The sequence below is a fragment of the Hibiscus syriacus genome, unplaced genomic scaffold, assembly GCF_006381635.1.
Source record: "Hibiscus syriacus cultivar Baekdansim isolate YM2019G1 unplaced genomic scaffold, ASM638163v2 tig00116971_pilon, whole genome shotgun sequence".
Taxonomy (NCBI): domain Eukaryota; kingdom Viridiplantae; phylum Streptophyta; class Magnoliopsida; order Malvales; family Malvaceae; genus Hibiscus; species Hibiscus syriacus.
This window is the reverse complement of record NW_024063495.1, coordinates 3390173-3407271: the sequence shown is the minus strand read 5'-3', so window position 1 is coordinate 3407271 and position 17099 is coordinate 3390173. Positions and strand designations below refer to the sequence as shown.

The following is a 17099-nucleotide window of genomic DNA, read 5'->3' as shown; positions in this document are numbered from 1 at the left end:
CTCCAATTGAGCGGCCAACTTCCCAGGCGCATAAACACATACAAAGAAGCTTGCACGCCTGTATGCAACATTTTCCCCTCACATAAATAAATTTGGTTTAATACTTGAAGATTCAACCAAGAGTACAGATTTATAACACACTAACGCGATACCCCCAGAACACCCTTCTACAGTGACTCCAAAAGGTCGAAAAATCATCATACCAAATGTTTTGAATGATCGACTCATCCGATTAGCCTTTTTGGTTTCTTGTAGCAGTAGCATCTCATCTTTTGACTTCTCACAATATTCCGAACATTTATTACATCATTCTAAAAAGACGTAAAATTGGTTAGAGGTCTTGAAAAAAATACGGTGTCAATGAAGCAGGAATGAAAAATACATTGTTGTAGAATGACTGAAGTTTTAGATGACTAGCGACAAAACAGTTAATGGAACAAGTTCACGCCTACGAGAAATTACTCTCTGTTTATGAATATTTATAATCGTCAAAAGATTATTTGTAATATAAATATCTTATATAATATATTAATTTACGAATATATTGTTTTATCAATATTTATAAAACTAATACATAAAAATAATATATTTACAAATATAATTTATCTCACCTTGATTATTTATAAATAATATATAAATATATTTTATAAAATCATATATAAATATAGTTTATGAAGATTATTTATAATATTTTAAAAATATATTTATATAAATAATATTTTATTTTTATAAAATAAATTATAAAAATATTTATAAAAATATATCATTTAATAAATTAAATTAATCTCAAACGATTTTAGGTTCGCTAAGTGGTCCCTTAGGCACATTTATTGATTTGTTTTCTTAAAATAATATTATTTTAATCGACAATTGTAATTCATGTCATCATATCCTTACCGAGTTAACAACCCAATGATATAATTGAAATAAAATGAAATGTGTTAATGCATTGATATAATTGAAATGAAATTGATTTTTTTTACTTTAGTTGAATTAATTAAAAATTCAATGATATAAATGATATATTATAAAATTTAATGATATTTGGTGTAATTTACTTTTATTTATATTATAATTTTTATAAAGATAAAAAGATATAATTTTGTCGATCTTTTTGTTTTTTTAGCTTATCTATTTACTGTAGTGAAAATTGATTTAAAGAATGAGTAAATTATTATTTTAAATATTTAATTTAAAATATATATAATATATGATAATATTAATAATGAAATTAGAGTCCAAACTGAATTAAAACTGTTTTTTATATTTTTAATTAATTATAAATATTAAATGAATTGAGTTATGATTTTGCTGGATATACCCAAGGCGTGGTGCTAATAATTTTGTTGTTTGTTTTCACTTAATGCTGTGCAATGTAAGGGTGGGCAATCTGGATGATAGTTGGCATTGATTGAAGGGATTCGTTGTAATCGTTTTGTTAGTTAGTATTTGGTTGGTTTGTATCTTGCACTTAGTTTCGACTACTCTTTTCCACAACATAGATTAGGAAATTTTTAATGACGTTATTAACTTAGGTGTGATGAATTATTAAAAAATTTAATTTGTCGAAAAAAAATCAATCGAGTTAAATTCTTTTTAATAATATGAAATTAATTTTTTGATAAGTTTTTAAAATGCATTTTCAAAAATATTTATCTTTTATTTTTCAAATATTATGTAGTTTTTAATATGTTTATTTATAATATGTCATTTTTAATTATAATATATTTTATTTATAGGGACTACCTTTCCATACACCAGATGCCCATGCTTCCATTCCCCCCAAGACAATGAGTTTCTCCTCAACTCGTTAAGTAGCATTATGGAATCCCATAATGAAACAACCAAAGGCATTGGAAGAACAAATGATCCGTTCTCCATTACATTATTGCATATAACACAATTTCCATCAGTAATGGTTCCCATTCTTCGAAGTCTGTCCCTTGTAGGTAGCCTATCCAAGTGAGCCATCCAAGCTATCAAGCTATGTTTCGAATGTGAAGTGGAAACCATATCAGTTTCTGCCATGGAACTTTTTCCCCTTTCATCAGTATCTTCTCCCAAATGTCTCTGATATGTGTTAAACCAGAAGAAATAATCGGATGTGCTTCAGTCCTCAATTTTAATAATATGTTAAAGCTCCAACTTGCATTTGGTCGAATTTCCATGTGTCAAAAGTATCTCCTTCATTAATATTTATTTAGCCAAGCAACCCATAATGGGCCTTCACCCGAGAGAATTTTCTGATGAGATGCAGAAGGCAAGCTTTGTTCCAGGATTTAATATTCTTCAATCCTAGCCCTTCTTCTGATTTTGAATGACATATTTTCTCCCAACTTATCCTAGCTCCAGTAGCAGCTTTATCTGCTCTTTCCAAAGAATCGGGAACATAGCTGATCAATCTTGTTAAAGATAGATTTGGTAGAATTAATTGTCTACACCAGTAATTCGCCTCACTGAACATAACAGATCGGATGAGTTCGAGTCTGCCTGCATAGCTCAGATTCTTTCATGCCCAATGATGTAGCCTTGCTTTAATTTTCTCAATTAAAATGTCACAATCCTTTTCATAGAGTTTACGAGTGACTAAAGGGACCCCTAAGTATCTCAAAGGCAATGTACCATAATTGAATCCAGAAATCTGCTTTATACCCTCTATAATTCTTAAAGTGATTCTAGTAACATAAAATTTACATTTTGAAGCATTGAGTTTGAGGCCAGACATTTCATAGAATTGATCTAATACACTTATGACTCCAACAATAGAATCAACATTACCTTTGCAAAAAATCAGCAAATCATTAGCAAAGGTTAAGTGAGTAAGACCAATCTTCTTGCATTTCGGGTGATAGCCAAACATTCCTCTTGCAGCTGCCAAGTTGAGCATTCGAGAACACATTCATAGAGAGGACAAATAAGAAGGGGAAAGAGGGTCACCCTGTCTTATTCCTCTAGCTCCCTTGAAGTAGCCGATTAAACTCCCATTAAAGAAATAGAGAAACTTGCTTGAGTAAAGAAAGCTCAATCCAACCAACAAAACTCCTAGGAAGATCAAGAGCCTTAAGGATTGCAAGTATGAACCCCCAATGAAGGAATCAAATGCCTTATGAGATCAATATTCAAAGAACATCTTGGGGAGATATTTTTCCTACCATAACCTTTTACATTTCCTGAGCAAGAAGATTATTATCAACAATGCTCATTCTTTTAATAAAAGCAGTTTGGTTCAAAGTTATCATGTCAGGAAGGAGCTTAGATAACCTTTTAACCAGGATCTTGGTAATTGTCTTGTAGATCATGAACAACAAGAAATTGGTCGAAAGTCTTTAACTGAATTTGGATTTGGAACTTTAGGGACCAAAGCAAGGATAGTAGCATTAAAAGCTGGCAGAATGTATGAATTGAGGAAAAAGTATTGAACTGCAGCCACCACTTCATCCCCAACAATAGACCATGTTTTCTTGAAAAACAGTGGGGTGAAACCATCTGGACCCGGAAATTTATCATTTCCTTGGTAGAAAATTGCTTCCTTGATCTCTTCTTTAGTAACTTCCTTAACAAGACTCGAATAAGCTTTAGGAGGCAAGGAGAATTGGAGCAATTCTTTCATAATTAAAGGATCAATTTCTTGACCCTGAGATCAACAATACCGAGCATTTTGGAGAAGAAATCAGTCACTTCTGCAGCCATATCATCAAATGATTCAAGTTGTTTCCTTGATCATTTACAAGAACTCGAATTGTATCCCGTTTGTTCTTAATTGCAACCCTAGAGTGGAAGAATTTAGAACATTTGTCTCATTCCTTAAGCCACTGCACCTTGGCCTTTTATTTAAGAAACATTATCTCTGCATCTTTAAGTGTGTTCAACTCAGATTGAAGATTAACTCCTTTTCAATAACATCATCTCCTCTTACGGTAAGAAGTTGTTGAAGCTCCAACTCACTTCTCTTTTGCCTTACTCGATCCGAGAGATCACTAAAGCTAGCTTTGTTTGAATTTTTGAGGCATGTTTTGAGTCTCTTTAATTTAATAAAGAGAACCTTCATTGGATTGCCTTGAACAGTTCCTTGCCACGAGTGCTTTACCTCATTCATGAAATTAGGGTGAAGGGTCAAAAGTTGAAGAATTTAAATGGCTTCGGTTATTGCAAGGAATCTATTTGGAAAGCCAAACAAGGGCCATACAATGGTCAGAAATGCCTGGAGCAATGAATTCAGCAAATGATTGATGAAAGGAACTTGCCCAATAGGGATTAATTAGAACCCTATCGAGTTTCCATGCAAGAAAAGTTTCTTTTTGCTTATTGCTCCATGTGAAGGAAGGCCCAAAATAAGGATGGTCTTGTAGATCCAGCTCTTGAATGAAGTCTTGGAAATATCTCATATCCGAAGTAATGTAATGGCCTAATAACTCATGATCCGAGCTTTCATTAGAGTGCATAATAACATTAAAGTCCCCTCCAAGTATCCAAGGGGAATGCCTAATAATTCTTTCTAGATCTTGAAGCTGATGCCATAGCTGTCTTCTAACTATACCCTCATTGCTGCCATAAATTGCCGAGATAAACAGTGGAGCTCCGAGATAGAATCCTTTGATAGTGATACTCTGATCAGTAACTTGAATGATAGAAAAATCCACTCCTTTCCTCCATAGCACCCAAATTCTTCCATTTAAAGCATTATCATAATTTGAGCAAACATCCCAGTTGACAAACTTTGATTTGAAAATCACCTCTGACTTTTCTGCTTTTATTTATAGAGATAATTATAAAATAATATCAAAATATAAAAAAATAAATTTGAATTTAGTTTAGACTTTAATCACGTTATAAATATTATTTTATTGAATTAATATATTGAAATAATATATATTTTAAATTAAAAATTAAACACTTGATAAAAAATATTTTTGGTTCGCCTTAGTTTTCAAGAAAATATTTTTAACGCTACAAAAAATCTTCTACTATTATAAATATTCATCCCTACTCCTAATCAGGTCAACAAATTCAAATTCTTCTTTATTCTATCGATTCTATTTTCTCTTAGTACTGAAATTCAAATGGAGGAAGATATTCTTAGATCATTACCTCCACGTTATAAGTTCAAGCCAAAAGACGAAGAGCTGATTGAATTTTGCTTGTAAAGGAAAATCTACAAGAAACCATTACCACCCAAATCTTTACAAGTATGATCCTTATGCTCTTACATGTTTCTAAAACCCTAATACTCTTTTTCTTTGCGATTTTGGTGTTATGCAATAGAAAAGTCAAATGCCATTGTTTCTAACATGTGGATAACAAATTAACACAATACTCCGCTTAAAAAAAAGGATGCTTCAGGAACTGAGTAAAAACTAATACAAAGTATTTTAAAATTAGAAATAAAATTTCTGAGAGTAAGAAAATTAAGCGATTTCTTTAAAATTGTACTACTTTTTGTTTGTTTGTTAAAATTATGTTGCAAAGATAATTTCTGAGAGTAAATTTTTTTATATTGTCATATATTTTATTTAAATTTATAATAATTAAATATGTTAAATAACATTATATATTTATAAAAATAATTTTTTCTACTATTAATATATGAAGGAATTACCTGGTATAACTTCATCTTAAAATTAAGTGGATAAAATTTTGGGTATTCAATTTCAAGGGCCAGAAGAAGATGTGATTCGGGATATTGCCTTACTAAAAGATTCGGAGAGCTATTCAAAGTATATGATTCATGGGAGGAGGAATTATTATATAGTGGAATGGAACACTTATGTTTTCAAGAAATGTATCCACCACTTGGAGAGGAATTATTAGCAATTTGGGTTGCAGTGAAGTGATAAACGATTGTTTACAGTGAAGTGGTGAAATTGTTGGTGTGGAATAAAAGCATTGAGGCAAGAATGTCGAAGGCTATAAGTATCGTGGCAGGGATTTAAGATCGATTGCAGAGGTAACTGGAAAAAGAGATTGGAAGAGCAATGATTGAGTGACATGTTTGAAAGATCTATCCTGGATTTGTGAAGTCATATATTTGCTGGAAAACCATCTTTCAGAGGGGGGTTTACCAGATCGCATTTTTGATTTCTCGAGAGCGGTGGGAATTTTTCAAAGTTAAGAAATTATTTGTATTTCTTTGGCTGCTGAAATTAATTAAGGTGCATACCAAAGAATTTGTTAGAACCCGTGGGGTAATCTCGTCGGATTTTCAAAGCAAAAGCTCGTGGTGTGGGATTGTGGGTGACAGCTTTGAACGCTTTTTGTTACATGCAGATTTGCTATATTCTTTTGGATTGTTTTGTAGGTGGTGGAGTGTGTCCTGGTTTAACTCCTGGAATTTTGAGGTATGTCCCTTGGTAATGGTGAGTTATCCTTGAGGAGTTCGATCAAATGGTATGCTTTTTTAGAAAGGTGTAGTTCGTCTTTGCCTCAAGGGAAAGAAATATTAAGATGGGCTGTCTCGCTAAGGGAGTTTTAAGTCGAAATGAATACTCCGATCTTGGTAGTAAGGAAACAAGGTTTCTACCTTGTAGGGGCTACGCTTTTGTATGTAAGATGCCTGTATAGTTCTTTTTCCTGCTAGTGGGCACTCTTTTCCTCCAAATAGGATTAAGGAGGTTTTTAACGAGGCCCACAAATTAGGTTTAGGAGCTTTGTGATTCAAAAAATAAATCATAATTTGCCGAGAAAAAAATAGTTGGATAAAGTTAATATGTGTTAGTTAACCAAAGCTCCACCAAGGCAGAGACTTATTTTGGACGTTCTTTTTTTCAGCTTGATGATTATGTACTGTGTAGAGTATATAAGAGGAGGGAAGCAAGTTCAAATTCTGGAACCCCAGTTGAAGGAAACAATGATAATGAACAAGAGGAAGTTTATAAAGGTGAAGTTGTAGCTCAGAATGAAGGCCAAATGCTGGAAAATGGGATTTCGCCTGATGCGACGATTATGCCACAACAAACTAGTTCAATGCTTCCACAGTATTCGGAATCTTTTGGTGCTGGGACAATGCCTGCTCCATTGGCATCAATGCCTCTTTATCATCAGTTTCAATCGCAAGCGTCGCTGTCGCAGCAGTTTTCGAGCGTCAATTCTAGCAATTTGATTTTCACAGCGTCTGGTGGGTTCATCTTAGATGTACAACAAGAGAAAGTCGACAACGGTGCACTTGTAGCTAAGAGTGAAGCCGGAGTGATGGAAAATGGGATTCTACCTGATGCCTTGAATATGCTGATGACTTGTCCCGGTGAATTTGATGACTATCTGCTTCCAGAGGATTATCATCCAGAGCCTTTGGATTCCTTATTAGGAGAAAATCCTACAAGTTTTGGTTGCCAAGAAACTGTTTTCGATCATTTTAATTTTACCCCAACACCTACTCCATTGGCATCAATCTCTCCCTGTGATCAGTTCCAACCTCTTCACTTTCAGCCGCAAGTGTTACCCCCACAGCAGCAGCTTTCTGATGCCCCTATCCAAGTAATTTTAATTTCGGGTACATTTTAGATTTCGAACAAGAGAATGTTGATGATGGTGCAGTCGTAGTTATGAGTGAAGCCCAAGTGTTGAAAAATGGGATTCCACGTTCTACTCCATTTAAAGAGTTTGACGTTCATGCCTTGGTGATGCCATAGAAAAAAAGTTTAAACAAGTGAGCTATTAACCAAATTTCATATTCTCATGTGGCTTAATTTCTTATTGTGATTGCAATGCAACTAATAAAGGAATGGATTTACATATAATAAGATTGGAATGATGAAGATATTAATTAGGTGAAGCTAAGCATCTCCTTCTTCCCAGATTGAACCTGAACCACAGCATAAAACGTCTTCTTCTCCCCCTTGTCCGAAGCTTCGATCATGAGAAAGTATTTGGTGTCCCGTTGGGCGGCTTTCACCACCTTCACAAACTCCAGTGCATTACCTTCTTGTTGTTCTCTTCCACTGCGAACCTCCCTAATTCTTCCACCTCTTTGTTCGCCGTTGCATCGCGGATCGGCTTTTCCGCTTCCACCGTCGTCGTTTGTCCATTAACCGCCGTGAACATCGCCAAAATCATCATGGACACTGCGAGGATTCTCACTTCTGCTTTGGCCATTTTTTGCTTTGATTTCGTTGTATATTTTGATTGATAATGATGATGATATAATACAGGAGAGGAACTGAACATGAGGAAAGAAGAGTGGTGTGCAATGATTGAAGAGACGCAAAATAAGGGGTGAAATACGTTGAGAGGGCAAGCGACAAACAAGGCTAATACTCAGTTTCCGCTCAGTTATGTTAATATTATTAGTTCTATAACCTATCGCTAGTAAAAAGAATTGTTACTCTTTAAAAATTTCGTGTTAAGTTGTTACATCTTTAGTTCTTGTATGAATTGATTAGAAAAGTTTTGAATAGTTATTATCTTTAAATCATCACAATTTTTTTTTAAAAAAAGATAAAATACACAAATGGTCCCTCAACTATAAGGTATTATTTTTTTGAGTTCTTTGAATATTACAAGTTATAAAATGGTCCCCAATTATAGAGTATTACTTTATTAAGTCCTTCAACTATTAAAAAGTTACAAAATAGTCATTTGACTAGCATATGGTTCAAATTTACTCTTTTTCGTTAAAAAATTGATGACAGTCTAAGTTGACTTTTAACCTGTTGCCTAAGATATGATGGTTGTTTGAGATTTTGGTATCAAATTTTATCATATCACGTCAACAGGCTAACTTTCAATTCAGATTGTCATCATTTTTTAAATAAAAATGACGAGTTTCGAACATATGAATAGTTGGGTGATCATTTTATAACTTTTAATAGTTGGAGACTCAACAAAGCAATGCTCTATAGTCAAGAGACCATTAATTAGCTTTTAATAATCAAGGAACCATTTGTGTATTTTACCCCAAAAAAATTTATTTCTATCTTTTATTAATTTTTTTTAATTAAAAATCAAATCGTTCAATTGTATTTAATATTATTAAATCGTTCAATTGTATTCAATTGTACCACGGAGGGCATTTCATAATTCGGAGGTCTCTTACGGAAGCTGCTCTCAACTTGGTGTTGGGGTAGCTACTATCTTACCTCCCCTTACCCCATACATATGGGAAGAAGGGACATCCATTTTATTTATATTATATTATAATTTAATAAAAATCAAAACAAAAATTGTTATTTATTGATGTAAATATCGCCAATAGTTTATCGCTTTGGATTTAAGCGTAAAGTCATCAATTAGAATGACCAGGTTAAGTTGTCAATTTAAATCATAAAAAGACATCTAATCAAGTTAAATCCTGGAATATAATTCATGTTTTGATCATATATAAACTTAAGATCATCTAAACTCTTTTTAGATATTTTGGTTATGATTACTTGAGACACTCTATTAACTTAATATCTTCTTAGTTTATCGTTAACCAAAGAGACGTTCGAATGATTAATTTCCTTGTTAATTAGAAAATTCCAGAGGTGTCTCTAGAATTTGATCTATTCAATAACTTTTATGAATTAAAGAGACACAATCATTAGTTAACCAGCTCACACCAACGTTGGTGGTTCAAATTAGATTATACAAATTCATAACACATATTTAGGTTATTTTATTACTACTTGTACTAAAATTTGTCCACAATTACAGGTGAGAACATTTCAATTAACAATATATAGGTTTAATAAATTATAGATTGGTTAGTTCATACAACTCACAAAACAACAATTAACAAATAAAATTGGGGATATAACAAACCATCAGATCTTCAAATGGTTGATATGATCGTCAATGACCTTTTATTTTTTTCCCTTTTTCTCGATCTCTTTTTCTGATTTTGTTGTTGGTGTTTGATTATTTATTGTTGAGATAATTTGGTTGATTGTAATGATCATGAATGGTGTTAGGATGAAAAATAAAGAAAATGAAATGGATAATATGTGCCTCCTATGCAAGTAAAAAATAGATTACAGCAGAAAAAAAAATTACCAATATCAGCACCAAAATTATTTATTGAATGTTGGAGAAATCTGGAAGATGATCATTATGGTGTTTGTATGATGATCTTGATCCGATTGCAATGCATCTAATAAAGATCATCAAATCCAGATGATGAAGTTATTAATTAGGTGAAGCTAAGCATCTCCTTCTTCCCAGATTGAACCTGAACCACAGTATTAAACGTCTTCTTCTCCCCCTTGTCCGAGGCTTCGATCCTGAGAAAGTAGTTGGTGTCCTGTTGGGCGGCTTGCACCACCTGCTCAAACTGCAGCTGATTACCCTTCTTGTTGTACTCTTCCACCGCGAACCTCCCTAATTCTTCCGCCTCTTTGCTCGTCTTCGCGTCGATCGCCGTTATGCCTCCCGCTGCTTGTCCATTAACCGCGGTGAATAACATTGCCAACATGGACAGTGCGATGATTGTTAACTCTGCTTTCGCCATTGTTTATTTTGATTTCTTTGTGCATTTTGATGGATAGTGATGATGATATATAGAGAAATTGGAAGAGGGAAAGAGAACTGAAGATGAGGGAAGAAGAGTGGCTTGCAATGATTGAAGAGACGTAAATTAAGGCTAGCTAACAGTCAGTTTTAACGAGTTGATTCATTCAGTACATTACTTTTTCTTTTGGAGAATTATTATTTTTATTTTGTACAACATTTTTATCTTATTCGTGTTCCGAAACATGGATGTTCAATTACGTTATAACGAGTATTTAACATCTTTTTCATTTATACTATGATTTTATTTTAAATTCTTTTCTTTTTCTCTTTATAGAGTTTTTTTTTTTTTAAGTTTTTGTTTCTAAGGTCATTCATCATTTAACAGTCTTTAATCTTTTCATTCTTATTTGATCATTAAAGTTTAATTTTTTTTAATTTACTTAGTCAACTTTTGAATTACTCTTATTTCGATCACTCTATCGTTAAATAGTTAATGACGTTATGACATGAAAACTAACAACAAAATGACGTAGTTTTGGATTCTTACAGAAAATCAAATTTAGATCAAAATGACGATGTTTTGATCTAAATAAAAAGCTTTTCACTTCCCTTATTTCCTTCTTTGTTATTATTCTTCTTCTCCCCTTTTCTCTTCTCAACTTGAATGAACCTAGATTATGGCATCACGTCGGTCACAGTTCTAACTATCGTTGTAGTCTAATGACTATCAAAATTTTACATCTAACGTGTATGACCCTTTTAAACGCAAATTTGGCGTCTATTTAACCTGAAAACACCTAAAACTTCATAGATCTAGTGTTGATGGCACTATCGTTGTACGCCACCATATTTTTTCGTTCATCATTTACGTTGATACAGATACCAAAAGAAAGGTTTTTCTTTTTCTTTTTCAATTCTCAATTCAGATCTTCATGGAATCAAACCAAAAGTCACAAGAACTCAAATCGAAGTTCAAACCAAATAATTTCAATTTGTGCCTTTTTCACCGTCCATCATTGTTTAGTTTTGTTATATTTTGATTCAAATTATAATTGATAATTAAATTGAATTTTATTGTAATTATTTTATGCAAGAATTCTTATGGAAGGTTTGGCTCTATAAATAGAGATAATTTCTTAACCTAATGTGAGAAATAGAATTAGAAATACAATACTTTTTGGGATCTCTACAACTCTTAGGGTTTATGTTACAGAGATAATTTTATAGGAATTGAGAGAGTTTTTTTATACACCAGGTTTTGGGATACATGTAACATCATGTACTTGTACTCCTCATGTTCTCTACATCCATAATGGACTATTATTCATCTCACTTGTGAAGATAGACAAAACCAAACTATGTTAAATTTCGTCTCCCATACATATCTCAATTATTTTATGTTAATATCGCTTTAGTTATTTTTCTTGTTACAAATTCTAACAAGTTGAAATATGTTATTCTTCATTACATATATTATTTTTTTACTGCTAGAATCTACAACCAAAGCCCATATTTACTAGAATATGAGAAGCACTTGGATTGAAGGTTGTGTGTATCCCATTGCTTTCTTTCTCGGTCTCACAGTAGCATTCAACCGGCAAGGGCAGTGGCAATCCAATCTTTAATAGTCTTTACACGGGGCTTTCCATCTTACAAGAAGAAGCAAAGGAAGGATGATGGCGGTAAAGGTGTTCAAAACAATGAGAGTGGAGACTCGAATTGAATGATAGTTGAGCGGCGGAAGCGGTGACCTGCTCTTCTTTGGTTTCAAGCAACCTTGGAGAGTGGGAAAAAATAAAAATAATATTAATAAAATATTCATTAGTACTGGCATGACAGTTTAAAATTAATAAAAAATGGCATATCATCATAGTATCAGAGATAAAACGGTAGAATGATAAATAAAAAATTAGTGTTCAAAGTTGAATGAGTAAATTGAAATTTTTTAATTTCAATGATCAAAATATGAATGTGAAGATAGTTTAGGATGAATGATATAGTTTACGCTTATTTCTAATATTTTTTATCTTATCATATGTTCAATCAAGCACGGATCAAGTGATATTAGTGGTTAGAGAATTGTTGTTATTCCATGAAATCTCATGTTCGAGCACCATGTTATGTATGAATATGAGTGTTCAAAGTCAAATAATCGAAATTCTATATTACCATGTATTTATCTGAAATTAGTAAAAAAAATATGTTTAATCAAATTTTCAACCAGAGTTAATGTGATTAGATAAGTCTTGTTTTCCCAGACGTTGCATCTCTTTGTTCGTCTTTGCGCTGTTGATCAGTGCTTTTGCCATGTTTTATATAAAATGAAGAAAGAAGTTTGGTGTGCAATGCGTGAAGAGTGTTTTGAGAAGCAAGTTAATTAAAGTGGTGAAATGCGTTGAGAGTATGGGAATGGGACCGACCTGACGGGTCTGATCTGATTTTATAAGATTTTTTTTAATTTATTTTTGAATTTTTGGATTAAGTTTTTTTAAGAATAAAGTTATGTCGATACAAATTTAGATTAAAATATATATATATATATGATCGGATCACATCTCTCTTTATATTTGTTCAATTAATTCCATGTTTTATTTAATAAAAAAATTATATATATATGTCAAATCGGATGTTGATTTTTATCTAAAATATTAAAATTTCGGATCAAATATAATCTCTCTAAACCTGAATCGATTTGAATGACACATGGAGGAGAAAAATATCTGAATCAGATTTGAGTTGATAAAATATTTGACCCGACTTGAGTCATACTCTAGTTGAGAGGGCAAGAGACAAACATAGCTAGCTAATAGCCAGTTTCAACTATACTTATCTAACGGTCTGAATCGAGTCATATCGATTCAATTAAGTCAATCGTAGATAAATATTAGTTTCAAAAGTGATTCGCTCGATATAAACAGTTCATGTATAATTTTGAAATTCAAATTAATCGAGTTTAACCATTTGAATAGGTTACAAGTTACTAACAAAACTTCTATGTACAAAGGCCTCTTTTGTTCTTAACTCAGGGTCTGAAAATGGACACTTTTCTGTCTAATTGTAAACTACATCTCAATTTCCACCTTCATTGAACCTGCATCGGATCAAACATTTCGTTTCGAAAATAGTCAAGCATGCCCGTACTAGAAATATATTCGTATCCGACATTCACATCCTCGGTATGAGTAGTTCGAGAAACAGAGTTGTTGGCTATATGTTTGCGTACCTTGATAGTTCTGAGACTGATTTTGGCCAAGTCCCATTTGAACAATGCTATGGAGATCATCATCCTCCCGAAATCATCATCCTCAATCTTTTCGCAATGCCGAAATCAGCAGATTCTGTGAGAACCGAGTCTCTGCGTTATGAGTTAGGCCATTGTGCATAGGCAGCCCTTGCTGGTGCTGATACCCTAAACTAAATGGAGGTGCGGAAGAATCGGTCGAGCAAAACGTCAGCGGTAAAGATCTGTGAGATCCGAACATCTGCAAAACGCAACGGATTCAATATTTTCACTCGAAAATTCGGATGACTTTCCATTAACAATGAACAATATCCAGAGTTCAACTTACATCCTTTGATAGAAGAGCTTCCATGTTTATATCCATTCCTGGATTCACAGTATCCAACTTCATAGACAGAAACTGCAGAACATAGCATGAAAGTATTACTATGCAACAAAAAAGCCGAAAAACGAAATCGGAGATGGTCGGAGTTCCCAGTTTACCTCGACTTGACGCTGCAACGACTGCACATAGTTAATTTCATCGAGCATAACTGTTTTACCAGTCACCTGCAACAAAATGTGATCCAAATTTAGTAAACCTACAGTTATTGTAGTTGTCATTTGATTTCTCACAATTTTCTATATGGTCCGACACAATGTTCGAAACACATCCGGACATGATGCGTGACTTATCGACATCGGACACATATATTACCTTGTTGCAGACTGGAACAAGATCCTGAAGAAACTTCATCCTTTGACTTATTTTCTCTCTTCGAACCTGCATAAATACATGTTATAAATTTATAATATACGATGATAATGACGAGTATAAGTTTAATTACTTTCGATTCGATCGGTTGAAAGATACATTTAGATAACTGATTCAAGGGTTTAATACTCTTTCAGCAAGACTGTGGCTATCAGTTGCTTGACCCCTTCTTGCCCTGATATGAACATAGTCCTTTGGTGCCTCTGCCACCTTTGAATTCTCCTTATTTTGCTTTCGATTCCCATCATTTTCTGTTTCGCCATCAACATTGTGTTCTTCATCAGCTCCATCTTGCTTGCTTCTTTTCGAATTCGAATCATCGTTTTCAACAACAATCTGAAATTCAGCGGCTATAAGAATTTGAAAAATCAAACAACATCCTAGTAATTTACTGAACTGAATTACAGCGTTACCTTGGCATCAGAATATTCTCTCTTTTCCCCGATGAATCGATTTCCTTTTCCTGGCATTGGCATTGATTTGGATCTTTTCAGAAACGAAAGATCCTTCAAGTAAATCTGGGAATTTTACTTGAGATCCAAGTGAAGAATTTAAGCCACCAAAACTGGAAAATCTATCAGCCCTCTCAACAAATCCAGGGCATGGGAGATTCAAGTTTTTTATGATGTGTGAATCCATCAATGGAACATTGAGCTTCGGGATTGAATTCAATGGAGTGCTGGCATTGTTTGGTTTAATCAAAGACTGTGATGACATTGCCTCCATGATTATCACATTGCATCCATAGCCAGGAAGAACAGTTTCAGCATTGGATGTTGCTGGAGAAGACACCATGGAACTCAACGATGACTCGAAGGGATCACTTTGATCCATTGAATTATCCCAATTTGGATTGAGAAAACAATTTCCCGCTTTCTCTGTCGTTGAATTCAGCTCATCCGTTTGCATTTCAATCCCAAAGGTACTCGAATTCCACTGTTGTTCAGCTGTTCTTAGTCCCTCAGCCATATTAAAAAAGAGAGAGAAAATCTATGAAAAAAAGGGGACACACGCGGATCAATAAGAAGAGTGAAAACCAAGAATCAAGAGAAAAAAACAAACGTTGTGCGCTGAAGTAGAATTGAGTGAACGTGTGTTGAAGTTTAGAAAAGCAAAGGAAAAGGAAACGACCAAAGCAATTTAAAAGAAAAGAGTTGAGAGATGGAAAGTGAAGAAGGAACAATGAAAGAAACGTTTATGTATATAATAAAAAAGGTACACTACATACATAGTCACCAATACTTTTTAGAATACTTATATTTTAATTACCGATTTTTTTTTGATGAAATTAATTACCGAATTTTTAAAACATGTAATACTTATATCCGTCATTAAAAAATACTGACATAAATGTTGAAATCAATCATTTCTACCGAGAACCTTAAAGTTTGAAACTTAAAACTAATAGTACATGGTCTCATTTCCTTTTTAATGGTAAGTGAATTTTGATTGTGTATAGGACTTGGATGAAATGTTCGTAAAACTTTGAAGTACAGTGCGTGTTGTATTTAGTAACGAAGAAAATTAAAGAATGTTAGACGGTGATGGAATAAACGAAAAGAGGTTAATGACTGTCATTAATTTGAGATATTTAGTACTTTTTAAAGACAATGATTCTAACATGTTATGTTAGCATTTTCTTAATGACAACCGACGATAATGACGGTAACAAAAGCAAATTAAAAGTTCAATGATCTTATCGTAAGTTTTATAACTAAAATGTAAGTACTCTAAAAGTTTATTGACCATTTAATGTACTTTATCCCAAAAATCCCAAATAAGTTTTATTTTACTTTAAGGCAAACTACACCACTAGTCACCAACATATTATGTTCTTTTTATTTTGGTCACTGAATTATTTTTTTAACAAAAATACTACTAATGTTACATTTTCCCCTATTTCTATCACCGCTATTTTTTTCAATTTTATTTCATTTTCTATGTCATTTTATCTCTCTCTTCAACGGTATATATGTCATTTTAATAGTTTTATTTGAACTAATAAAGTAATGATACATACACTATCTTATCAAAGAGAAAAAAAAAATATGAAATTTAGGAGTATAGAAGACAGGGACAGAATTATATGTAGTCTCAGGGGTCGCACTGTCCCCCTATTTTATTATTAAAAATATATAAACTAAATATTTATTTAGATCTTTAAGTTTTGATTTATTTTAATTTTGTACTTTTTTTTATTTTTTATTGTCAATTATACTTTACTCCTATAAACTAGAATCCTGATTCCATCCAGGTGAGAGACTCAAAACCGAGACACAGGGTCCCATACTTTAGCCATTGTTAATATGTGTTGAAAATTAAAGTTACCAACGTGAGCTTCAATGATTGATGGACAAATTCACATGCAAACCTTCTCTCCGTTTGACCTAATTTTATTATTTTAACTCTCAATAGGGAATAAATCCCTAGGTAAATTCTGTACTTATTTCCATTAAAAATAAAAAATAATAATTCCTATATATTTTAAGATTATCATATAAGATTTTAGATTTGAATAAGATTCTTTGTAATATTGTTGTGTATTTTTTTTATTAATTATGAGTTTTTCAATTTTTTTAGGAATTGTTTTTATTTAATACCATAATTTATAGACTTAAATGGTGTCAAAAACTGATTTTTTTTAAAAAAATAATTTTTTAGTTTTCTTTATCCAATGGAATT

The 17099-nt window shown here is 32.7% G+C and overlaps 1 protein-coding gene and 1 pseudogene across 1 annotated transcript; both read right to left on the bottom strand.

Moving 5' to 3' along the window:
* Positions 1–10034: 10034 nt before the first annotated feature.
* On the bottom strand, positions 10035–10513 carry LOC120191751 (cysteine proteinase inhibitor A-like). Its single transcript, XM_039194675.1, has one exon. The coding sequence runs from the start codon at positions 10418–10420 to the stop codon at positions 10103–10105; it is 318 nt and encodes a 105-aa protein (XP_039050606.1). The 5' UTR covers positions 10421–10513; the 3' UTR covers positions 10035–10102.
* Positions 10514–13484: 2971 nt separating this feature from the next.
* LOC120192136 lies at positions 13485–15409 on the bottom strand (annotated as a pseudogene).
* Positions 15410–17099: the final 1690 nt, after the last annotated feature.